The 25,101-nt window shown below is 42.0% G+C and overlaps 2 protein-coding genes across 6 annotated transcripts in view; both read left to right on the forward strand.

Moving 5' to 3' along the window:
* The window catches only part of cep350 (centrosomal protein 350), a 34,487-nt gene extending 26,712 nt beyond the window's left edge, over nt 1-7,775 (forward strand). For 3 of the 4 annotated variants that reach the window (XM_020702772.2, XM_011474570.3, XM_020702774.2), the window contains 5 exons: nt 24-1,666; nt 2,110-2,613; nt 3,840-3,986; nt 4,290-4,412; nt 5,547-7,775. In XM_020702772.2, the coding sequence (XP_020558431.1) occupies nt 24-1,666; nt 2,110-2,613; nt 3,840-3,986; nt 4,290-4,412; nt 5,547-5,717 (2,588 nt within the window). In that variant the 3' untranslated portion in view covers nt 5,718-7,775. The remainder of the gene's footprint in view (nt 1-23; nt 1,667-2,109; nt 2,614-3,839; nt 3,987-4,289; nt 4,413-5,546) is intronic. The other variant, XM_020702773.2, reaches the window with a different exon arrangement.
* A 1,278-nt stretch (nt 7,776-9,053) lies between these two features.
* qsox1 (quiescin sulfhydryl oxidase 1) overlaps nt 9,054-25,101 on the forward strand; it is a 32,765-nt gene continuing 16,717 nt past the window's right edge. The window contains exons 1-8 of one of the 2 annotated variants that reach the window (XM_004068376.4): nt 9,054-9,374; nt 10,588-10,688; nt 11,815-11,863; nt 13,196-13,298; nt 13,999-14,089; nt 14,198-14,343; nt 19,735-19,869; nt 19,939-20,068. In XM_004068376.4, the coding sequence (XP_004068424.1) occupies nt 9,101-9,374; nt 10,588-10,688; nt 11,815-11,863; nt 13,196-13,298; nt 13,999-14,089; nt 14,198-14,343; nt 19,735-19,869; nt 19,939-20,068 (1,029 nt within the window). In that variant the 5' untranslated portion in view covers nt 9,054-9,100. The remainder of the gene's footprint in view (nt 9,375-10,587; nt 10,689-11,814; nt 11,864-13,195; nt 13,299-13,998; nt 14,090-14,197; nt 14,344-19,734; nt 19,870-19,938; nt 20,069-25,101) is intronic. The other variant, XM_011474572.3, reaches the window with a different exon arrangement.

Below are 25,101 nucleotides of genomic sequence, written 5' to 3' on the forward strand. Positions count from 1 at the left end.
TAATTTGTCCTCTGTCATGTTAGACACTTTTCATGAGGAAGATGGTCACAGCTCTCCGTCGGTGGAGGAAGACTTGTCTGTGGAGGAACGAGCAGCCTCTCCTGCGCAGCCTGACCGGCCTACAACGCCAAAGAGGCAGCAGTCCGAGGAACCGGCCTCTGATGTTCAGGAAGAGCTGGAATTCAGTTCCAGACCTGACCATGAACTTTCTCAACAGTTGTTCAGACTCAGTCAGGAAGAGGAACGTGGTTCTCCAGAGAAGTTTCCTACAGCGGATCAAGTCTGCTCTTCCATGAAGGGAGAAGAAAGCCCTCCTGAAACCATTGTCACGCCGGAACAAAGTCAACCAACGAAACGCAATGAGACTTCTGAACAGGTTTCAACTGTTTCTGCTTCTGTTCAGCATCCCTCATCTGCAGATGATCTCAAACCCGTCTCTGTCACCTTTTCAAAGAGGAGCGAGTCTTTGAAGGATGCCGAGGCTTCGTCCAGAGCAGACGGCTATCACGACGACTTTGAGTCGGCCGGTACTTCGGCCAGGGATTCTCCGTCTGGAATCCAGGGATCAAGCAAAGACTCCACGAATGACAGTCAAGACAGTGTTGGAGAGGAGGAAATATTCGAGGAGCTGAGTCAGCATCCTCTTGAGAGTGAAGACAGTCACTCGTCTGGAAGATTGCTAGACATTTACCAGGGAAAGCACGGTCCAAGTCAGGAGACAAAAAGTGTCAATTCTAGCCATGCCCCGCCCATTTCTCCTCAGCAGACCCCTGCTGTCAGCGCCGGAGATGGAATGCCAAGTTTTAACATTGGAGATCGGGTTCTTGTTGGTGGCGTTCAGCCTGGAACTCTACGCTTCAAAGGGCCGACCAGTTTTGCTAATGGTTTTTGGGCGGGCGTGGAGTTAGAGCAGCCTGAAGGGAGCAACAACGGCACATACGACGGGGTGGTATATTTTGAATGCAAGGACCGCCACGGGATCTTTGCTCCTCCAGACAAAATCACGCACTTCCCCAACAAGTTTGAGCCCTACAACGATGCAACAGAGGACGAAGACTCATTCTCTGGAGATTTCTCCAATGAAGGGGACCAGAAAAACAAAACAAGCGCAGACTCTTCTGAAAGACCAGGACACCCCAAAAGTGAAAATGCTCCATCTGTTTGTGAAGACGCTGGATGTGAAAATAAGAAGAAACGTTCCCACCTCACTTCACCGCACACTGATGAGGCGGGTCGTCCGGTCTCTAATGGCAACACTGCAGACATCATTCTGGACTTCCAGGATCCATCCCATCCTCTCATCGTCTCAGATGTAGATAAAGCAGAGCAGATAAAGGAGGCAGACCGTAAAACCAGAAACCTGTTTGAGAACAGAGATGTCTCCCAGACGGGAATAAAAAACCATCAGCAGGTCAGCAGAGATCAGCAGGGGAAACAGGCGGTGGACACGTTTGCAGATGAGCTGCTCAAAGATTTCCTGGAACGCACCGTCGAGCAGTTTTCTGAAATCAAAAAGGTTAAAGAGCAGAAGATCATCGCTGCTAACCAGATGCACGACGACAATAAGGAGGAAGGAAAACGGACGGTTGAACAAAAAGATGGTCTGCCCTTCTTTCTACCCGCTGAGCAGGAAGAACTTTCCTCTCCAGAACTCTGGAACAAATCTGTAAGTCAGTCTGTCTTATTTGGTTTTTCTCTAACAACCTTTTGAAATGCATTTATTCTGTTTGATAATGCATAAACACCCACAAGTCATCAATAACTTAGAAAGATTCAGACGTGTATCAGTGATTATTTGTTTTAACGGGGAACACAGTTTTAGTTGTTTTTGTGACATGTTGAACCAAAGTCCAACCTGATGTTGACTGACTATTGATGGCATTTTTTGCCTGTAATTCGTACTATTTTAAACATCAGAAAGGAAGGTAATGCTATTCTGGACAGGAATCTTAGTTATATTGAATTTTTGCAACTTTTATTTTTCAAGGAATCAATTTACACATACATGATTTGCATAATGCTCTTGTGTGGGGACTACAAATAAATGTGAAATGTGCAATGGAAGAGAAGAACTGCAATCCTGTTTTCTGTTCGGTTTGGCAACGACAGGAGAGCCCGGTGTTGGGAGCCAGCGGTCAGGAGGAGCTCGCCAAGCGGCTGGCAGAGCTGGAGCTGAGCCGGGAGCTGCTGGAAGACCAAGGTGATGACCAGGACTGGTTTGACGAGGACTTCGGCCTCAGCTCACGCAGAAAGCAGATCCTTAAAGAAAAAGAAGAAGCTGCAAATCTAGGAGGTGAACTTCCCTCATCAGCGGGGCCAGCCATGGGGACCACGCCATCAGTGGGCGGGGAGGGGAAAACTCCTCTACGACCCGAGCTGCCCCCGCCTCCAAAACTCCCTGAGCAGCCTGCGATGGTTGTTCCCCACTCAGTCTCTGAGGTGGGGAAAATGGTCCACGCCGCCACACGAGAGATTTGGGAGGCTTGCGGCCTGGGAAAAGGCGGAGCGCTGCTCGATTCCCAGACGCCAATCCCAACGCCTTCCCTGGAGTATCTCAGTGATGAGTCATGCAAGCAGGAGCAAGAGGCCGTCTCCATCCGGAGCTACAAACAGGTGAGAAGGGAAAGAAAAACCAGAATCATGCAGCCACATCAAACTACTTCACATCAGCTGCACTTTGGAGATCCTCCCTTCCCCCCCTGACCCCCTGCTCTCTGGCTTTGGGGGCCCCCTGTGACGGTCCTGCTGGCCCTGGCCTGGGGGGCGGTTGTTCTCTATCTGCTACCGTGTGGGTGTTGGGGGGGGTTCTGGCTGCTGTTGTGGCGGGGGTCTTGGTGTGGGGCTGGCTGGACAGTCTCCCTCCTTCCTTTTACATCCCATCATCCACCTTAGAAGAACAGAAACACGCCAGCGCAGGTGCTAGCTCACCTTTGCACAAACAGTTAGCGTGACTGACTGCAGTGTTTCACATGTGTTGGTCTGAAGGCGTGTGTGAGCATCAGTTGTGTTGTGTACATGTTTGTATGTGAACATTGTTGGAGCCAACAGGTATGTTTATAACATGTGAGTGTGTGTGTGGACAGGCCCCGCCCCTTTTAGATTTGTATTACTTCTGAACCTGACAGTAGTGATTATGACCATCCAGCAACTTGTTGGTCTATGCTGCTTCATGGTCCTACCCCCCCCCCCCCTTCTATAATCACCCCCCCCCCCCCTTTTTCTTTCCTCCTTTTCTTTTTCCGTTCCGTCCAACAACAAAAAAATGTTACAAACATAATTAATATAAATGAAGTTTGGCCTAGATTACAAAAGGAGTTTATTCAAACATACCTCTGGTGTGTCAGAAGAGTCATAACTCGTGTTGTAACAGTAAAATCTTTCAGCTCTGATCTGTTTGCTCAGCTGTTGGAGGACAAGTTAAGAAAAGAAAAGAAATCCTTCCTTTTTATGTCTGTTTCAGCCTTTCATGCCATTTAAAAAAATAATCTTTAGCTATTTATTTATAGTGCTAAATGCACTATGATGGTCTTTATGTGATATAAACAAGAAAGCATTGCTAATGCTGCAGAAACGTCTATTAAAGGTTTATTTTTCAAAAGATGCTTTGTTACATTAAAGTTATTTAATGGCATTAAGTAAAAATATTTGTTATTATTCGTGTGTAATTGAATCAAGTTGGGTTTATAGCCCAACCTGCTTAAGTCTCATGAATGTAATATCTGCTTTAAAGCCAGCAGCTTTTCTTTAAAACGTGTGAACATCAAACTCGGGTTCTCTTGTTAAAAAGTCAAACTTTCTGTGTTTTTTCCTCGTGCAGTAACATGTTTGTTTTCCTCCAGGCGGTGTTTGACCTGACATGGGAGATAATCCAGCAGATTTATGCCAAAGATCCCGTTACCGATCAGCCTCAGTGGGTCAAACCTCGCCAGTTCAAGTCTTCCTCCATTTACCAAGTTAAGACGTCTGGAGACGTCAACAAAATCCAGGTAGTTCTGATGGAGACACGCCTGTTTTTAACACATTAAACCAACTTCTTTGACTTAGTTCTTCCTAAAAATATTGTTAATATTTGTATTGTTTTTCTTAAAATGTATCAGTTTGCCTGCACTAATAAATGTTCTTGTGTGTGTTTTGTGATATATTTTCTATTATTATTACAGTATAGAATTTCCTATTTTGTGAGTTTTCTTTGTTAGTTCAGTTATATGTTTGCATTCAATTAGTTTTTACATAAAATACTCTGACTAATCCATTTTCTTCTTCTGTTGTTTTCCATTTAAATCTTACAGGAATTTGTCACAGCAGAAATACTGAAACTGTTTGGTCTGAAGCAAGACCAGAACCAGAAGACGGACTGGCAGAAGATGCTGAAGTTTGGCAGGAAGAAGCGGGACCGAGTCGATCAAATACTGGTACGTTCTGGGTCTCCGAGGGTCTTCTCCTGGTGGGACATCCCTCCAGTCACTCCAAGGTGTGATCATGATGATCTGATCTTCTTTGATCCGTTTCAAAGCGTTCCCACTGCCCTTTTAGTTAAGATCAGGCCCTTTAAAGCCATCAGTTCAAAAACCTGTGTGGTTTTCTGGACAGAAATTCTGCAAAGCAGCAGGAGTTCACTTGAAATTTAGCTCTGAGTCGTGGGTGGGTCCTTGGCGAGGAGCAACCCCGCCCCTCTTTCCCTTCCTCTTGCTTGCAGAGCTCTGTTTACACCCCCTCCCACTAGGTTGCAGCCCCCCACACCCCCAACTTAACATTACCAGTGTAACCAAAGAGTCGCGCACTACTGGAGTCGTCCAGTTCTGATCCAGATTCCAGCTCAGACCAGGAAAACAAAGACGTTCATGGATCTGTTGGTCTGACAGTGGATGATCAGAAAGGGGCGGAGCTTGGAGCTGGTGGCTATTCATCGTATTTTCTACGTCACAAATACCCTTTTTTTTAAAAACAACATTCCCTATGATTTGAATAAATAATCGGAAATGCATTTTTAAGCTTTGATATATTTATATGTGCCATCCATCATCAGAAAACATGTTAATAGCACTTTTTTCATCTTTAACGGATTTGAACCGCCCCCAGTCTTTCAGCCCAGGGAAGACCCTACCAGGGGTATTTCAGTCAGCACAACCCTCAGGATCCCTCAAACCCCACCACCACTCCGAGGTGTCAAAGTAAAGAACAAAGTCCCATTATCTTTTATATTTGTTCTCAGCATTTGACCCCTCCCCTGGGGGAGCGCTGAGCTGCAGACACAGCCGCGCTTGGGAGCCATTTGGTGGTTTGACCCCCCCCAATCCAACCCCTTAATACTGAGTGTCAAGCAGGGAGGCATTTTTATAGTCTATGGTATGACTTGGACTGGATTTGAACTGGGGACCTTCCAGTCACAGGGCGGACACTCTACCACAGCTTTTTGGGAGGGCATCTAACAATTCAATGTAAAGTAGGAGGTAATCTTTCACAAAAACAGTGTGAAGTTATGATTCTCTGTGGCTCCCAAAGAATCTAGAAACACTGATGGTTTTTTCTTTGAATTTGTGTTTCAGGTTCAGGAGCTTCAGGAAGAGGAAGCTCAGTGGGTCAACTACGATGAAGACGAGCTGTCTGTCAAGATGCAGCTGGCTGACTCCATCTTTGATGCTCTGCTGAAGGACACTGCAGAAACCTTCACGCGGATCTTTGAGAAGAGGCCCGCCGTGGTGTCCGGGTCCACGTGAAGCAGAACCTCTGGCTCCGTGTGGGCAGAAGCTAATAAACCTCAGACCAGCCTTTCTGAACCACCGGAACCGGTCCTTTTGGAACCACCAGCTGGAGGAGCTGGGAATGATGGGATGTACTGAGCCGTTTGAATTGTAATGTCCATGAATGCTGCTAAGCTCGTTGTTCTGTCGTGGATTTGGCGTCCACATCCGCTGATTGGCCACTTTTCTCTGAAATCTTTAAAAAAAGACTCAAATTGTAACAGATGAAGAATTCTATAGTGCAATCTGTGATTTGCTAGCAAAGCTAACAAGTGACTTTTGTGTTAGTTGTTATTTATAACCGTTGGATTGATTGGTGGGGGGGTGACTCTCAGGATAGTTTGGCTTTAGCATCAGTATTCTCTCACATTTTCTAGCCTTTTAGGAGCACGTTGGAGAACTCTGTGCCCATAAAGCCTCCAGACCCGGCAGACCAGACTGCACTAGAGCTCCAGAAAACACACATTTATAGACCGGTTTGCCTTTAAATGATTGATCCTGAGGAAACGCGTTATTACAGTAGAACATTCAGATCACAAAGGAATTTATTGGAACATTTTCCAAATATCTAAGCACAAAATGTGACTTAGGCAATATCATGAAATGCACAAACCAGAAAGACACCCGGAGGAGTTTGTGTGTTCAGAGACTTTTGGTCCCGCTGGACGTTCACCATCTGTGTTTGTCAAAAATACTCTCAAATTATTTAACTTGTAGGACGGTTTTAGGAGCAGTAATTCTGGGTTTTATGCAAACCTGCAATCTTTGTAGTTGTTGTTAATCTCTACAAATCCGGCAGAATCTGATCACTTCTGAATGTTTTTGAAGCACATGGAGGTCTTGAAGCGTTTTCTGGAACGCATGACTGTGATTGGCTGGATGTCTCTCCACCAGGACGGCACTGGAATGCTGGCTTTTAGTGCTCCTTCTCCCACATGGACCAGCAGCTGCAGGTCTGTGGAGCTCCATGCTGCCCCTCCGCCTGCTGCTGTGGTGCGTCCGGCTCTCTCAGCGAGTCCAAGCGCCCCTTCTGGTGTTGGGATCCAGACCCCAGGGGCCGACGCTCTCCTTCTTCCATTCAAGTGCCTCCTATCCAAGTTTGTTGATGTTCTGACATCATCTGGACCTGTTTGGATGTCCTATGTTTTTGTAAATGATCTTCCTCACGCCTGCTCCTCTTCTTCACCGTCTGCTCCTTCTTCCATTTCTGCCTTATTTCCTTTTTTTGAATCATAGTCGTTTTTTATAACCTACATTTCTGTTTATGTTCCTGCTTTGTGTTAATCAGAGCAAATACAGTTCTGGTATTTTCCCCTCTGGGTTTGTGAACATCCGACTCCTCCATTGTAGGTTTTCTAACAGAACCGGATCCGAGCTTCGCATCAGGTCCCACAGAGAACTGATTTAGTCCAGAACCACGGAGCTCCATTCTGACTGTTGGGGCTGAAGTGACCTTAAACTGTTTTTTTTTTCCATCTCGTTCTCCTGGTTTCTGTTCAGCCTGCTCACTAAATGTCAAACGGTGATGGCAGCATCTTCAAAGGCAAATGTAGGTTTTCCTGTTCCTCTTAACTATGCAGTTCCTGCTCATTCTGGGTGTTTTTGTGGATGGACCGAACGGCTGTGACCGGCTGGACTCAAAGCTGGGATGGAATTGCCCCCATTTAACTCTTAGGTCTTTTTTTCCCCCACATGAACTGGAGCAGCGGCTCCTAAACTCCAACCAGAGTAGAAAGTTTTTACAAAGCAGACAGAGAATATTTATCACAGGAACCTCGTCAGGCTGGATTTCCTTCCCGACCCTCTCAAATGTTGATGAATATTTATAATGATCTCTGGTGGGGGTGGGGGGGGGCGTGTACAATTCCTTTATTGCTGTAAATATACTGTTTTTCCTATTTGACCCACTGTTACCGTCACCAGATGTGGCTGTTGAAATGAAAACACTGTTTACTTTGCAAATATGTACATAGTATATATTTGTTAACTGAATGAAATTTGAAACTGTAAATAAATAAAGGATGATGGATGACGTTCCTGATGTTCGTTCTTCTTTACGTGTTTCAGAAGAGACTTCACCTCTGCTGCTTCCTGCAAAAGGATGGCAATTCACTTTAAAACGACTGTTTAGAATGGATTTAGAAGTCATCGTACATGCATTGTTTTAGGAAATGTGAGCCTTTATTTGGCCACAATTTTTTGAAGTAGTAATAGTTTTACTTTAATATAGTTGCTTACCTTTTTTCCCAAATAAAATAATGAACATAACAGAACTTTTTTCTTCTCCTTACAGCTGTTCATGGGACTGAAGAGCTGAACTATATTTCAAGTTAAGTCGTTTTTTTACTGGTCACATGGCTTAAATCTAATCCATCATTATTACATTTAATAAGAATGTTTGGTCACTGCAGTGGGCAGCCCTGCTGAGGTTATGCTAGAATCAATTGGGTGCATTTGGATGATATTAATCTTAGTATACTTAAAGTACATTTCCCTTTTTAATTCTGTCTCTTTTAGGCACAATTGTTTTAGAAAGTAAGTTTAAAAATAATTTAACTTTATGGCCTCTAAAAAGAAAAAGTTTAAAAAGAGGGTAGTCTTTTTCATGTCCTGTAGCCTAATCTGCTAGTAGACATTTTACAAAGCAAATCATTTGGCAGCATAAATTGTTCTTTGGTGTATCAGATATTCACACACACAGACATATGTGTGTGTGAATCAGTATGACAATTAATAACCAGATCAGGAATCTACTTTCTAAGACTGATGCTAAAAACTCATCCATGCATTTGTTACGTCGAGGCTGGATTACTGTAACTCCTTGTTAGCAGCGTGTCCTAAGAGTTCCTTAAGAAGTCTCCAGCTTGTTCAGAACGCAGCAGCTAGATTGTTATCTGGAACTAGCAGAAGAGATCACATCACTCCTGTGTTAGTTTCACTTCACTGGCCTCTCACCTCACATTGGTGAGAGGAAAGACGATTTTTTTTTTATACTTTTAAAATAAATGTATTATAACTTGTTTTTGGTTTGTGGGGGCTTTTATCAGGAGAACCGGAGAGTCCAACTGCGCCCCTGACTGGACTGGAACTCCAAAGTGGGTTTATTTCCTCATCTGTCACATCTGTCACCTCCAGAGGGGCATTTGTTCCAGCGCAGCTGGAGACACCGGCGTCCCGTTTACGCGTCATTCCACGTTTTTACGCACTGTCAGATGTGCGCAAAGATGAGCGGTTGTGGAGAGTTTGGACGTTTCCGCTGCTGTTCAGCTCACCGGGGGGAGGGCCTATGAAGGGGGGGGGGGGGTAGAGTTGTGTCAAGTGTTTGACAGGGAGCGGCGGCAGCAGCTCAGAGCGGGAAGATGGCGCGGCGCTGCAGCCGTGCCACGTCTCAGCAAAGTCCTGTAAGGAGACCAACCGCTGCAGCGATCCTGATGTGTTTCTGTCTGCTTCCTTCCGCGGCGCAGGCCGGACTCTACACCGCCTCTGACCAGATCACGCTGCTGACGCGGGACAACGTGGAGTCGGTGTTGGTGAACTCCACAGCTGCGGCGGTGGTGGAGTTTTACGCGTCGTGGTGTGGCCACTGCATCTCCTTTTCTCCGGTCTACAAAAGCCTGGCCAGGGACATCTCAGGTTAGTGTGAACCGGGACGGTCATGGAGTCACGTGGCTGTAGAACTGCTGCGTAAACAAGGACTCACATTATTGATCCAACTTTCAGCTAACTTCCCTGCCGTGCGTCAAAGGAAACTTGCAAACTGTGCGCTTGGAAATGTGCAGGAGCGCGTCCTTCTCTTACTTTAGTTCATTTATTCACATGACTTTTTAGCAAAAGTTATCCTTTAAAAATTAAATAATTTCAGTTTGATTCAAAATGTTACTTAAACTAAGGGGTTTTCCTCAAAAACTCCATAACAGACGCAAAAAGCAGCAGATCCTCCTGAAGCTTTTGCACCTGCACCCAAGAAACTTTCCCTCCTTCTTCATATTATCAAACTGACATTTGTTAAAAACCCTTTAACTGCCGCTCAACCAAACGACAGGACTGCAGGTTGTGCTCCCCCAGGGCAATTCGCAGCAAAAACCATTAAAAATGGATTTTGTCTTGGTTGGGTTGTTAAGGGGTCATTACATAAGTTCTACAGGTGATTTTTAATATGATTTCTATCTTCAGAACCAGGGTAGCTGCTTCTAAAAGAAGAAATGTTTGTGACTATTGATTGATTATTTAGTTGAAGAAAAGTCAAATTCTCTCAAAAACACAGATTTCTGTTTAGCATTGGTGGAGGCAGCAACCTGCTTCTCTGTTAATCTGTTAATTAGGGCGTATGATTGAATTAGACTCTTTCTTTCACTGAGTTCAGAGTTTGGCATCACATGTTCACATGTTTACGTAACCCCCTCCACCAAAAAGAATGTAACAGATCAGAGAGAGTAAATATAATGAGGAGAATGGTCAGGGGCAAAGATTGTGAGGCTGACCGTCCTTGTAGAGCTTTGGGTCGCTCGCATTCTGTCAACACTAGACGCTGACTATTTAGAAGGATTTTAGGGGTCACGGAAGGTTAATCTTCCGCTACATTAGAAAAACTCTGCAGAGCATCATTTCCCATAAGTCATCATTTGAATTTGTGATTGTCAGCTGCAACCTTTTTTTGTTCAGATTAAAGTTTTCATTTTGTAAATGAAACGGCGTCTCTGAGAGGTGGATGGGACGAGTCGACCCTTACTGTTTTTCTAACTCACATGCAGTCCTAACACAACGAGGGGCTCCATCCGGGGTCAACAGACGGTACAGTCAATATTTACCCAGCTCTTTTGCCCTCTGTTCCATGCCCCCCCCTCAGAGTGGAGGCCTGCAGTGTCACTGGCAGCTGTAGACTGTGCTGCAGAGGAGAACAGGAAGATCTGCGTTGACTACAAAATCCGAGGATTTCCCAGCATCAAGGTATCGCAGCGCTTAGGATGTGGCGTCTGCATATGAATGGAGAAACAGATTGTTCAAGCAAATTTGGCTCAAACTTTGGCCTTAAGAAGGATTTCTGAGTTGAAACAGACGGCTGACATGGACCAAGAATACGGCTGCTGCAGCAAAACAACAGCAGAAAGGATTGAACATCTTGTCTAAAGTGCAAAATTTGATTTGATTCATTAGTTTGTTTCCAGCTTTGATTGTAGACAATACAACAAAAATCACATGTGTGTCAATCTTACTACAGAAATAATGAAATGAATTGATTAAAAAATGCAAAATACAAAGAAAAAATAACAAATATGTAATCTGAAAATGCCCGTGTAATAATGACTTAAAATCATAAATAGAGATTACTGCAGTGATGCAAACACACTTTGGTCACATTAGATTCTTTGAAAATGATTAATAACTGAAATCAAAAGAGTTTAGTAGATATTTGAACATATGGCACAGTTGAAATAACAGGTGCAAACATGCCGAAAACTCAAAACCAAAGAAAGGACACGGCATAGAAATAGAAATAAGAATAGTCAAAACACAAAAGTCAAGTGACGGACAGGCCTACAAACAGAAATGTGTTCAAATGAATGCTATGTGAATTCAAGTCAATGTAAATACAGATCATTTTTAAATTATTTTCATTTAATAACTTATTACTTCACAACTATTTTTATTTTATACCTAATAAAATGTTAACTTTTTATAAACGTTTGAACGTATAAAATTAAAAAAGCTTCTCCTAGATGATCTGTGAAATTCAGTTAAAGTTTCCGTACTGCGTAGAAAATGTCTGTTTCCTAAAGCAGCAGGGCGGTCAGATTTGGCGTGGGGGCGGCAGCGTCCCTCCGTCAGACATCTACATTTACAGCAGATCTGATTCCTCAGTGGTGGAGCGTTCGAGGCTCGGCCCCCGCTAGGCGAACAAAGAGCTCCTTCTCTGTGAACTCACAATGAGGCTTTAACATCTGCGGCTCGTTTTGAACCGGGGGGGATTTGGAGGTCGCCGGGGGTTTAGTGGAAAGCTGCCCCCACCTGAAACTTTACGCAGCTTCATATGAGTCTCATGGTGATGTGACGCCACTTCTGGTTTCTCTTCCAGTTCTTCCGTGCATTTTCCAAAGAGGATTCCTATGGAACCAACTATTTAGGTACGGCCACACAAGCAGAGGCCCTAAAGAGCCTCCAGCACACTTCATCTTTATGTGAAGGGCTTTCTCCAGATTCTATAGGAGTTGAAGAAAAAATGTGTATTTTTTATTGACTTAAAGACCCACCCCAATAAAAATGCTGTTTTTTGTGTTTTTAAGATGTTTTTGTAGCATTTTTCTGATTTAGGAGGAAATATTTAAAAAAAATTCAGATTAAAAATGCAATTTCTGAGTCTTTCTTTATTCAAATTGTTGTTAATCAGGAGCAGAAGAAAGCAATCATGTATAAAAAAAGATTGTAGTCGTGGCGTAGAAACTACAGTGGGCGGGGCAAAAGCTCCCTGCTGCGCTCCGTTCCGCTCATCCACTAGTAGACGAATACATTTTTGTGTTTAAACATAAGAAAACTGAAGTTTTCTTGCTGATCTTTTTTGCTAGACTTTGAGTTCAACCTTTGACCAACAGATTCCCTTTTATTCTTAACGTTTTCTTTAGTGCCAGATAGATTTTGGAGACAACGTTCCAGATCTCTGTTAAGAGTCTCCAAATGTTCATGTTTGGAGTTCTCAGGTATTGAATCAGTGCAAACTTTAAGATTTTCAAAAACCTTTAGATCCTTAAAACAGCGATGTGGACGTTTGTTGTAAATAAGGACTTTGCTCCAACTGTTAAGCACGGCGGTGGTGAAGTGATGATTGGTTTGGTTTTGGTGCAAAATAACACACATTTAGCATTTATTTAGTGAGGCATAAATTCCTGTGAATAGTGAAGTTTATTACAGAAAACATACTGGTCTGAAGGGATCAAATGTCGTGTTTAAAAAGATTTTAATCAACATTTGTGCTTTTAAAGACAGCAGTTCACTTTCTTTCACCGAATTTCATTTTATTTAAAATAATTTTTGCTTTTTGGTTAACATCTCAATTTGCCTGGAAAGTTTAGATTCAAGATAAAAGATTAAACTTCAGAGATTTTAAAATCTGATCTTTTTTAAACTTGTTTTATTTACATTACATACAGTAAAGAACAATAAAATGTACATCAATTTTTACAAAAAAAAACAAAGAAAAAACCCAGGGGAATTACTACAAACAAAATATTATTGATCAAAGCTGAGATAGATGACGAGTACTGATTGCTTTTTTGTTGGTACTGGCAGTAAAAATGTGTAAATAGTGTCTAATTTGAGCATTTAACTAAAAGAAACCTCAGGTTTTATTACTACAGTTGTGTTTTTTACTGCCCAACAGTAGAAAAAAATCATGAAACTAAACATTAGAAAAGATTTTGAGCTAATATACCAGATTTGCATTTGTGATTGCTTCTCGTCAGGCTTTCCCCGTGACATCTCTGGCCTTCGCCACGCCATCATAGACAGTTTGGAGACCCACGGGGAGCCTTGGCCCCCCTCCTGCCCCCCGCTGGAGCCTATTAGGTGAAACCTGAGAGAAATCAATTGTTTTATTCTTACTTGTTTTTGTGCTTGCAGTAAACTGAGTTTGGTAAAGAAGAAGATTTTTTGGAAAGAAATTCTAATATTTGTTTAAAGTTTGCACATAAAAATGAAAATAGACAGTAAAAGCTTAAATAATAGCTCAAAGTTTGCAAACTGTTTTTCTTCCTTTAGTATTTTTTGTCACTACCAGGCCACCGTCCTCTGCCCACATTGTACACTGCAGGTTTGACAGGAAGTTTTTTCTACCAGGAAAGGGATTTTAAGTAATAATAATAATAATAAAAGGATAAAAGATAATAAAAGGATTCTATGTAAGAGTTTACTGTGCACAAAAATATTTTGCCTTTAAAAAATATACTTGTTTTAAACATTTATTAAATCAGAATTCGTTTCATTTTGGTGACATTTGTTTTAAAAGGTCTTTACCTCTCAGCCTGGACTCAAATTCCACCCATATTTCAAGGCTAACATAAACTTTTAGTAGCTTAAAAAGATATCAATAATATTAATAAAAGTTTAACTTTTATGTGTTAAATTTAGTGCTTGATCATTTTCATTTTCTTGTTGGCACATTTTATATGAAAATTTCCTCTATTAAAAGAAAAGTTTCTAAAAGTCCTATAAAACGTTTTTTTGTGTATATGTGTGTTTATATTTAGATTTTTTAACTGTTTTGCAGCCCAGCAGAAGTTGACGTCTTTTTTGGGACCAACCCTGTTCAATATCTGGCTTTGATTTTCGAGGAGTCCAGGTCTTACGTCGGGCGGGAGGTGTGGATTTTTTATTTTATTCTCCAAAATAATAAAAAATATATATAATCCCAAATCAACAAAGACATGTAGATTTGCTACCAACCATGGTTCCTGTGTGCCGCTCAGGTGATCCTGGACCTGCTGCAGTTTGAGAACATCACAGTGAGGAGAGTTCTGAGCTCAGAGGTCAGCCTGGTCACCAAACTGGGCGTGACCGAGTTCCCGTCCTGTTACCTCTACTATCCTGATGGACAGTTCTCCAGACTCCAAGTGTAAGTATTTAGGCAGTCTTCATCATCCAGAAGTATGTCATTAGCTTTTGAAATGCCAATAAAAATACATTTTTTCTATAAAAATAATTAGAATAGGAAGATGATTTTTTATTACAGGGCTGCAATAAGTACCGTAGCTCAGGCTTTGATGTTTCTGAACGGCACTCATTGCTAAAACGTGTCAGCATTTGGGTATTTTTTAGCTCATGAGTGTAACATAGTAAACCTGCTCCTGCTGCTGGATCATCGTGTAACACAACAGCTGCCTCATGCACTGAGATGAGCTGACATCCTCCAAAAGATTTCCTGAAGTCCAAACTGAGCATCCTAGAATTCATCCACTAGAATCCACCTTAGAACGACGGGGTTCTGGTTCCGCTCCTGGTGTCAGGAGTGTCTTTGTGCTCATCCCTACTGTCCAACACAGGGTTAGGGTTTTCAGAATCTTTCCTTCTCACATGATTTGATGCACATTTCAACACATTTGATACGTTAAACCTTATAGCAATACCATACAGTCCAATTCTGTTGCCTAGATGGATACAATCTAGATATTTATCATCCAGTTGGCATTTGAAACTATATATAAAAATGCCTTTTAGCACAGATACTCTGTTTTATTCTAACTGGCATTTTTAATTATAAATCTAAAACAGCTTCAAACATTAAAACCTGACATTTTGGGTCTACTAGACTGTTTTGTTCTTTGTGGTTAAATACAAGTGTGTCATTTTAATTTATTGAGGTATTTTCTGCAGTGCTCTGAAAACAAAATAAACGGTTTTTCATATGTTTAGTGCACAAAGACGCATCATCCTTCACTGTGACAGTAGTAGGTTCAGACATAATCATAGACAGAATCCTTCACTCCACACAACAGGAAGATAAAAAGATGGAAGGGTCAGCCGTGATGCAGAAGTAGAGCGGTTGACCTCTGATCAGAAGACAGCAGCTTTGGTTCTCACTTGGTGAGTGTTCAAGTGTCCTTGAGCAAGACACTGAACGCCTGAAAACGATGCACTTCTTGGTCGTTTTTATACCTTTTAATCAACAAAATGTGGTTTGTATCAGAGGTTTCCAACCGATACTGCTGTTCTTCCCAGTGCTCGATTGATTTCTCAACGCAAATTTGTATCTTTGACATGTCAGGAATGGATGGATTAGCATTTTCTCGGTTTGTGTCCGGTAAACATCGGTAAACATCTGTAATGATCCGTCAGGGATCTGTTAGGGATTGAGCCAGATTCCAAATTCCCTCACTGCTCCCTGCTAACCCCTAAAAGACGATAGGGGTCTTTTATCCTGTGAGGGAAGTCAGACACAACGCCCACTCCTTTGTTTTTATTCATAACCATTTCTGTCCCCCATTTTCCAAAGTAAAAACCGGATCAATGAGATCCACTCTGTTCTGATCAGGAAAATCTGGATGATTCATAGAAAATAATATGCCGGTACATACATTTTCTTTGTGACAAATCGTTTTAACACATGCAGCTGCTGAGCATCAATGCGCAATAGTTTTTACAGAGAATTCTGGGAAATTTCTGGGTTACTGAATTTTGGAATGTAGATCCAAATTCCTCCACTACTCACTACTCAGTGCATAATATTGTGCGTTCAGCATCTTCCAAACTTCCAAACATCTTCCAAATATAGATCACAATGCATTGCGTTTGAATAATTTTTCACGTGAAATTTGTTTATTTGCATTTACTTTTTATAAACCATCCAAAGTCTCATCATCAGAACACAGTCTTCTTTCTCTTTCGGCTTTTCCCATCAGGGGTCGCCACAGCGAATCATCGTTTTCCACCTCATCAGAACACAGTGGATTCATAAAATGTTCCTTTGTATTTGTTGTTCTTACCACAGAAAAGGGGTGACGTCACCCCGAAAAATGACAACTCTCCATATAATAATAATAATAATAACAATAATGAATGTTATTTATATGGCACCTTTCCAAAACAATGATAAAATTCACTCACCAGAATGAAACATAACAGAAAATGCATGTATATATAGTGCACTATAGTGTAGTTAGTGAAGATATTCAGATACAAACATTGTCCTCAGTAACCGACAACGTTAAGCAAAGGCAACCTGCAGCAACTAACAAACCAAAATGTTGCTGTTGAATCCTCAACTTAATATAAAAACACAATTTCTGCAGGAGTTAAGAGAAAATCCACTAAAGGCTCAAAGGCTGAAAAGACACTTTTGAAAAGCATGCACCGCTCTGGTAAATACAGACGATCTGCGCATCTCAAACTTGTTCCAGTCCTAATTTTCATGCAGTTAGCTCTGAGTTTCACACACACTGAGTGGTTCCTGTTGTTGGACATGCAACAGCTTTGCTTTCTGCAGGAAGCTTTGTCTTCTGCTCATTATCTGCGCTCCATTCATGAGAATACTTTTAAACATCTGGCCTCTTAATGGGATCAGAGCATTGGAATTGCTCCCATTATTCACCATCATAAAGCGCCGCTGATCGTTCCTCGCCCTGCAAATTCATCTGCTGTTTATGCCTCTTTGTTTTGCTGTTTCAATAACTTGGCATGCAGAGAGGACTCCTTTTAGTTGACAAATGCAAAAAGGAAATGATTTATCGCTGATTTATTTATTCACCCTCCATCTCTCCTCTTCCAACCCCCCTCATCTCCATCACTGTACAGAAGGAGGTTTTTTAATTTCTTGCATGAAAACAATGCCATTGCTTTTCTGGCTTCACCTGCCAAACAAACCCCCAGCCGCTCACCGCGACAGATGGCCCCCCATCATAACTGAATGTCTGATTGATCCGAGGAGAGCCGAGTGTGTCGTTCTCCTGTGTGTGTGTTAGAGAGCGAGCACGCACAAGCCCCCACGCATTCGTCATGCATGTAATGTTTGGTGGTCCCAGGCGACTGCATTCCCCCTCAGCCCGCCCGCTGGCCCCGGGGATCACTGGATGAATGGCTTTCCCTCCACATCTGTACACTCCCACCCGACACGGAGGTGTAATTGAGTCCCTGGCTGGTGTGAGTGAGCGTCGGCCGGGGGTATCTATCCTCCTTATTACCATCCCGCCCGAGTTTTACGGCGCTCCCTCACTGTCCGTAACGAGGGGAGAAAGCAAATGAGTGGAGGAAGTGAGGGGTGGAGGGTGGGGAGCACATTAATGGCTCAGGTTGCAGATGGGGGGTTATCACATGGCTAAATGATCATCAGTCCCTCCCTCCATCATCATCTCCTCGGGGTTTGGAATGTGTTACGGTAAGAGAACGACGTCTTTGACCCTGAAGCAGTTCAGGCCGAAAATCCTTTAATGACAGAAGTCCTGAAACAAACAGGTTGAAAGAGAAAAAAACACAGGCAGACCTGCGAATACGAGGTTTTATAGAGGAAACAAATGTAGAAAATGGGTTTCTAAGCTTATGGATTCATGCAGGAATGAGACGCCGTCAGGGTTTGCAGCGCATAAATATTAAGAAATACTGTTTAAACAGACTTCATCGAAGCCACATTTTTGACCACAAAAAAGCAAATACCAACAACACACAACTAATAACCTCAATGAAATATGAATTTAAAGTGGTTTTGAACATAAAAACTGCATGGGACTGCATGATGCAGTGGAGATTGACAGATTAAAAAGGTCTGCCGTGGTGGAGAAGTGTATTAAAATATGAAGATTTAAAAATACAAGGAAGAATGGTCTATTAGACTAAACTATTGGATCTTAACAATCAAATATCCAACTCTTGACTCTTCACTGGTACAGTTTCCATTTTTTATTTTTGTAACTTTCTTTTTGTAAAGTTCTGTGACGATCTAAAACAGCGGCGGCGGTTTCTGTCACACACCATCACCTTCGTTTAGTTTTTGGATTAATCTAGTTCTAAAGGATTGTTCTTTTTTCCTGTGAAAATAAATTCATTTGAATCACATTTCAGCAGCACCATATTGATTGAATAAATCTGGACTGGTTTTCTTTTTTATAGCCGCATCTTAAAGTAACCCTAAAAATATGAATACAATTTTTTATGACAACCATTGATAAAAAATGTATATAGTAAAAAGTAAAAGCACTGATGGTGTGTTTTACTGTTTATTGTTTTGTTTTGCTTTTATTTGGTGTTTTTATGACACTGGGGGGGGGGGTATTCCAGAAAGCAGGTTATGCTAGCTCCCATGGTAAGTTTGAGGCTAAGGAAGTGGATAACCTCAGCTTTCAGTTGCAGAAATGGAGGTATGATTCAGGGTAGGTCAAGTTACCATAGCAACTCATGCTCTGAACATAACCTGGTCTGGAGCAGGTTTAGTTGAAGGTTAGTTTGTTTTCAGAGAGGTGAAGCAGCATGGCGTGTCCATTTAAAGATGATTTAGTGGATGAAGAAGCTCAGATAATACTTTTTCCACCATTAGAGGGTGATAAGACCACATATGGATGTTGGAAAGAGAAACTTTATACTTTGATCTAACGTCATTATTTGCTTCAGTTAAGATAAATCAATTTTTATTTTTTGTTAAGTCAGCTTAAAAATAACACATAGTTTTCAGACATTTATTTTTACTTTCATTCAAATGAATTCAATTAAGTAGGTGTAACTTTGGTGCTGCTGTTAGATCGGCACCGCAAAGGATTGTGGGATACCATTCCCTTTGCCTGTCTGGACGGATTTGGGTTTAAGTGTGGCTTTTTGACCAAATGTGTTTAGTTGTTTAGCTGTTTTACTGTGTTTTGCCGAGTTTTGCCGAGTTATTTTGTCCTACTATACTTAAGTCTCTGCACCATGAGTGAGAGTAAAGGAGAGGATGATGAGTTTAAATAGCACCCCTGTGTGATGGAAATTTCTGAATGACTTTTTGCACGTTGTGCATATTGATTCTTTCTTTTTATTGTTATACAGTTGATTATATCTGCCGGCTCATACTTAGACATATGAGATTTCAAGAATTATAATTAATTAAGATGGAAAAAATATTAATTGAATTGGAGTAATATGACATTTAGTTAGATACATATGTAGATTTGAGTTGTATAAACAATTATTGAGTTTTATAGACGTAAGAAATTAGGTTGAATAAATTTAACTCAATTACTTGTTACCAATAGAAGTAATTCATTTAAGGTCGCAAAATTGGATAAGTTATATACATATGCGTCACAAGGAAAATGGAAAAGGAAAGCAGAAACTCTTTCTCGCTTATGCAGCCGTGTTACTTTTTTGATGGACAAACAGTAAGTCAGAATGATCACGATGCAGTTCGAGGAAATGTTTTCATTTGTTGCATGTAAATATCTTGAGTTTGCAGCATCAAAGTAGCGTTTTCATAGCTTGAAAATGGCAAAAACTGAACATGATGCTTCCTCCACCACAGAAAACTGTCTTCTCTTCTCCCCCACAGCAGCAGAGAGGCTCGCTCTTTCTACACGTACGCCCTCATGAGGCTGCCCGGGGTACTGCGGTCAGGAAAGGCTGGACTCATCAGCTCCGTGGTCATCACCAACAGCTCAGCAGAACCCTGGAGGTCCTTCAACAGGTACCAACGTGCCACGCTCGGGCTCTCCTCTGCAGCTTCAGGTGTTACCGTGTTCTCCTGTGTGCGCAGAACTCGAGTGTACATGGCAGATCTGGAGTCGACGCTGCACTACGCCCTGCGTGTGGAGCTGGCTGCTCATTCGCTCATCAAAGGAGAGGCGCTGACGTCCCTGAAGAACTACATCGCTGTCCTGGCAAAGGTAGGACCCAGCACTGTGTGTGTTCAGAACAATGTTTCGGAGCAAAATGGAGTAAAGCAAAGTCGACCAAATGATGAGTCGTGTTTTTGGTGTATTTTTCTGATCATGGAGCACATATAAAAAGAAAAATCAGTTTAAAAGTGCATTTTTGTGTTTTTTTTTATTCGACTCGTGAATCAGGAGCAGACGAAAAAATTCAGTTTGAAAAGCTTTTAAGTGTGACGTTCAGTTTACTACGGCAAGCCACAGGCTCCCTGCTCTGCTCCATTCCAATGCATGCACATGCAGACGGATAGCTCCAATTTGGTTCAGTTCAGTCTTATTCATACAGCCCAGTATTACAACACAGTATTCTCAACGGGCTTCAATAATTGTACAAAACATTAAACCAATTATAAAATACAATTTCTAAACTAAACAGACTAAACTAAACTGGTCATCTCTGCCCTTAGACCCCCCTTCTCAGGAAAAACTCCCAAAAAAAAAACCTCAGGGGTGTCCACATGAATGAGGGATCCTCCCCCAGGACAGACAGGCGATGGACCAGAACTCATAGAGAGAATTAGTTTATCTAACTCTACAACTACATGTTTAAATAGTGTAGCATTCGTCTGAGCTGACATCTGGCTCAAAACTTTACGACTGGATGGCTCCAATATCACCGTTGTTGTTGCAACATTAATGTAGGTGTGGGGGGCCATAATCCAGCGGGAGAATACATAAACACATGGATGATGGGAAGGGGGATGGGCTCACTCTGCAAAGTCCCGCCCACAACTCGGAGGCAAATTTCTAATGAAGTCCTGCCGCTCTGCAGAAATGATGTCGACACAGATGTTCTCATTCTGTCTAAAAACAGCCTAATTAGATTAAAAAGTCATCTGGAAACACTTTCAAAATAGATAAAGATAGCTTCAAATTGTAGGTAAATCCACAGAGTTGATGCAGTTTCTGTAAATTACCACTAGATGGCGAGCAGGACAGCAGAAGTTTCTCAGTTGCTTTGCTTCCCTCATTCTCAGACTAAAGGTATATTTTTCTGATATACATTCTTAATTGTTGAGTCACGATGCTGTTGTTTAATGTGTATCTGCATGAACACACAGGTTTCTGAAACTAGCAGTTTGTTGAGGTGGGGGCTCAAGTATGCTCATGGGGGTTGTTAACCTCCGTCCCAGGAGGGTTGAAGCGTGGCTGCCGCCCACTCCTGTTCCATGCTCTGATTATTCATCACTGGAATAAGTCACCCCCCCCCCCCCTCTGTGTTCATGCCTCCAGATTCATTTATTGAAATCCATTTGGCCTCTGCTGCTGCTAAAAAAATAAAAAAAGTAATCCCTACTTTGCTAAAAACAAGTTCCCCTCCCTTTTTCTGTGAGTCGTCCCTCCCTCCTGTGCCGCCTTAAAAATCATCATCCATGTGATGATGACCTGACCTGTTAGCCCCCGCCCTGGTGGCTTCAAACCCGGCGTTTTCACTTTCGTAGCGTGCCACCAATTTCTCTGATTACATGTGACTCTCCAGAGAGCAGTCCCAGTCTGTGTGGGCGGGGGGCAGAGCGCCATGGCCTCCCATTAGCTCCGGTTTGTTTAGTGAATAGCAGGAAGTCCCAGAGGTATTTGCAGCGTGTCCCCCCCTACCAGAAGTGGACCAGCCGCCGCTCGGCGGTGCTTTGTGTGTGTTTGAGGAGTGGGGAGGGACTTTGGAGGGTTTTTACCGGCATTTCAGCGCAAAGACGCTGCGTGTTTTCGTTCACGCTGCTTATCAGCAGGAAACAAAGAAGCTGCCTTTGGATTTTTAAAACTGAGGGTAAAAAAGAAGAGGAAAAGAAATAATATCATGTTATTAAAAAAAAACATTCACCAAATGAAAAGCTGAAATAGCAGAAATGTTTCTAACATAACTTCCAACTGGAAATGAAATTTGAGACCCATCTTTAACCGTTTTCTTTCTTTTTTTTTATTTGACAAAATTCAGATTTTGATTTTGATTTGAAATGGTTTATTTCAAGCAATCAAGTAAGAATAATACACACAAAAAAAACAATCATTGGTTATACATTCATGCAAAGACGTGTCAAACTGAGGATAATTAAACATAAAATTAAAAACTGCTTGTAAGGAAGTGGAAGGAAGAGAACTTCTGTAATCCCCCCCCCCCCGTTATACCGTAACCATTTTATTACATTCATAACGGCTCATAACGTCTATCAGACAGAATTAGGAATCCTGGAGTATCAATAAATCACATGACAAAGATGAATGACTTACCGTAATTATGTAAAACTAGACATAAAAATCATGTATTTGATTAAAAAAATATAATACTATATCAGTAATATAGACATAACACTGTTTCAAAAATGTTCATAGCATACATTGATCAAGTATGAACATAATGACATTTTTTCAATGTAGGTAGACTTCTGTAATAAACCCACTTATGCTTCAGTGTCTCATGACTCTCAGGTCTGCAGCGAGTCCCTAAAAATATTTGTGTCCATGTCAGAATCACACAAACAGAAGCGTCATAGAATGAACCCCAGCAGACGTCAAGTGGATTTTGTTTTTAATTTAGTCCAGCACCTTTTTGACTGTTTTTACTACAGTTTGCTTCGATAATTTAGCTTCAAAACAGTTTTTGTGGCAATGCGTCACGTCCTACATTTTTAGAGCTCATTTTTTTACTGATATTTTTCAGTGTATTACACAATATTTCCATAATAAACTGTACAAAAACTCAATTCCAAGTAGCAAATTTAGTCCTTTTTCACTTCAAAAATTATGATCAAACGGTCTTTCTGTTTTACAACAACAATCTAAAGTGTGCAGACAAAATGCAAATGAATAAATTCAAGAACAAAGGAAAAAGAGTTGAGACAATGTACAAACTGTGTTTCCACTAAACTACAACTTTTCCACAATTATGTGCCATAACTGTTGTTTGTTTGAACCCAAAATGTCAACGTAAGTAACTTTTTGCAAGAATAATGGCGGCTTGGCATCATTCGGGTCTGGAAGCAGCCGATGGGATTGGTTAACGCACAGGTGAGTCTAAGGGTTAATATTGACTGACTGAAACACTCAGAAGGTGGACGGTTCGGTAGATGAACAAGATAACGTTTGTTTGACTGTTGTAGATTGTTGTGTGAATGTTTTACTCATGAATTGAGATGAAAACATCCCACATCTCCACCCAAAGCTGTGTTTGTCTAAAAGATGAAGTTTAAATTCATGTTGTCATCTTGTTGTGTTGAGATTCTTACAACTGTCTGGGAAATGACGGAGAATTACACGGCGTCTCCAAGAATTTCCCTTCCTTGAATTGTTGTTTTGCAGCTCTAATCTGTAGATCCGTTTATTTTCACGCGTGTTCATCTTTTTGAAACGTGTTCCTGGATTCCGTGTCTTGTCGGGGTGAAGCTGGCTTTATGAATCTTCTGCATGTAGAAATGGGATTAATAAAAAGTGGATGTTGGGAGGCATCAGGAGCATTACAGGGGGGTTTGGAGGATTACACCTCTATCCTGCTTTTCTCGAAAGAAGTGCTTCAGCCGGGGGGGGGGGGGGTGTTGCATCGGGGGGCGCTGGAATAAAGCAGAATTAAGAAGCAGATTTGGTCCAGAAAGCTTCCACCTTCTCACGTCAGGATCCAGGATTTCATGTTTACGCCAGGCTCCGCCCCCTAAAACGTTTGCTCAGTGCTCCGGACCGGGGGTTGGATTATTCTCAAGTGTTCTGGGCGGCCCGGCCCGGCCCGTTCCAGCCAACAGATGCCTCCCTCTTAGGGGACACTCCCCACAAGGAGCTTGCGGTTTCTCAAGTGCTGCTGATACTAATCGGATGAGGGATGACATATTGCCCCGGTGAATGGGATTGTCATGGTGGGGGCAGGAGGGCCACACAGATAAAAGGGGGCGATGCCTGTTTGGACTTTGTTGGGTTTCTAGAGGAACCCAAACAGAATGTGAATGAAAGAAGAGCAAAGATGAGATAAAAACAGTGGCAGGAAAAAAATCAATAATCAGAAGGGATCCCAAATCCAGACGTGAACCACTAATGAATCATTTTAATGATCCTGTCAGCTGCAGCATTTTTTTAGCTCTTCTGTATTTGATTGTGATAAATGCCCCTTTATTTAACACTGAGCCCTTTTCTACTTTCTGAACCTTATTTTTGCCCTCATAGTTTTCTTTCACTCAGATTCAGACAAACCAGGTCTGCAGGTTGATGTTCAGTTTCTGACAAGCCTGTTCATTTCTGTCCTCTGACTGTGGCATAACTCCTAACTAGTTGCTGTTTACCAAAGAAACCAAACTTTTCTGGACTAGAACAGCTTCCAATCCATTGCTGTTGTGCAGCATCAACAAGAACACGGCAAAAACAGTCTTAAGAGTCAAAACGGGCCGGCTCTGTCCTGGACTGCTCCCTGGACTCCATCGAGGAGGTGGGTGAGAGGAGGATGTTAGCCAAGCTGACATCGATCATGGACAACCCCTCTCACCCGCTGTACCAGACTGTTTCAGACCTCAGCAGCTCCTTCAGTGGCAGACTGCTGCACCCACGATGCAAGAAGGAACGCTATCGCAGGTCCTTCATCCCAGCTGCTATCAGGCTGTTCAATGCCAGCCTAAGTAAATAGTTTCATAGTTTTTGTTTTTTATTCACTGTACAAAACTGTATATACAGATGACCTCTAAATACCTGCACATCTCTTTCCCTGTTTATTTATCAGAACACTCTTACTTTTGTATATATTCTTTCAAATGTGTGTCTGTCTAACTTGTCATTACTGTCTGTACATACTTGCGCCAAACTCCATGCTACTGTGACAAGGAAATTTCCCATTCGTGGGATTAATAAGCAAATCTAATCTAATCTAATCTAATCTAAAAGACTCGTTTCCAGAGAAATGGACTCATTTTCTGTCTTATCAAGAAAGTTTTTCAATAGTTTGAGGAAAACATCTCTGCACCCCCCCCCCCTAAAATAATGGTAAAATCCTTTTCCTAACCCCCCCCCCTCTGCAGATC

This window comes from Oryzias latipes, chromosome 4, assembly GCF_002234675.1.
Source record: "Oryzias latipes chromosome 4, ASM223467v1".
Taxonomy (NCBI): domain Eukaryota; kingdom Metazoa; phylum Chordata; class Actinopteri; order Beloniformes; family Adrianichthyidae; genus Oryzias; species Oryzias latipes.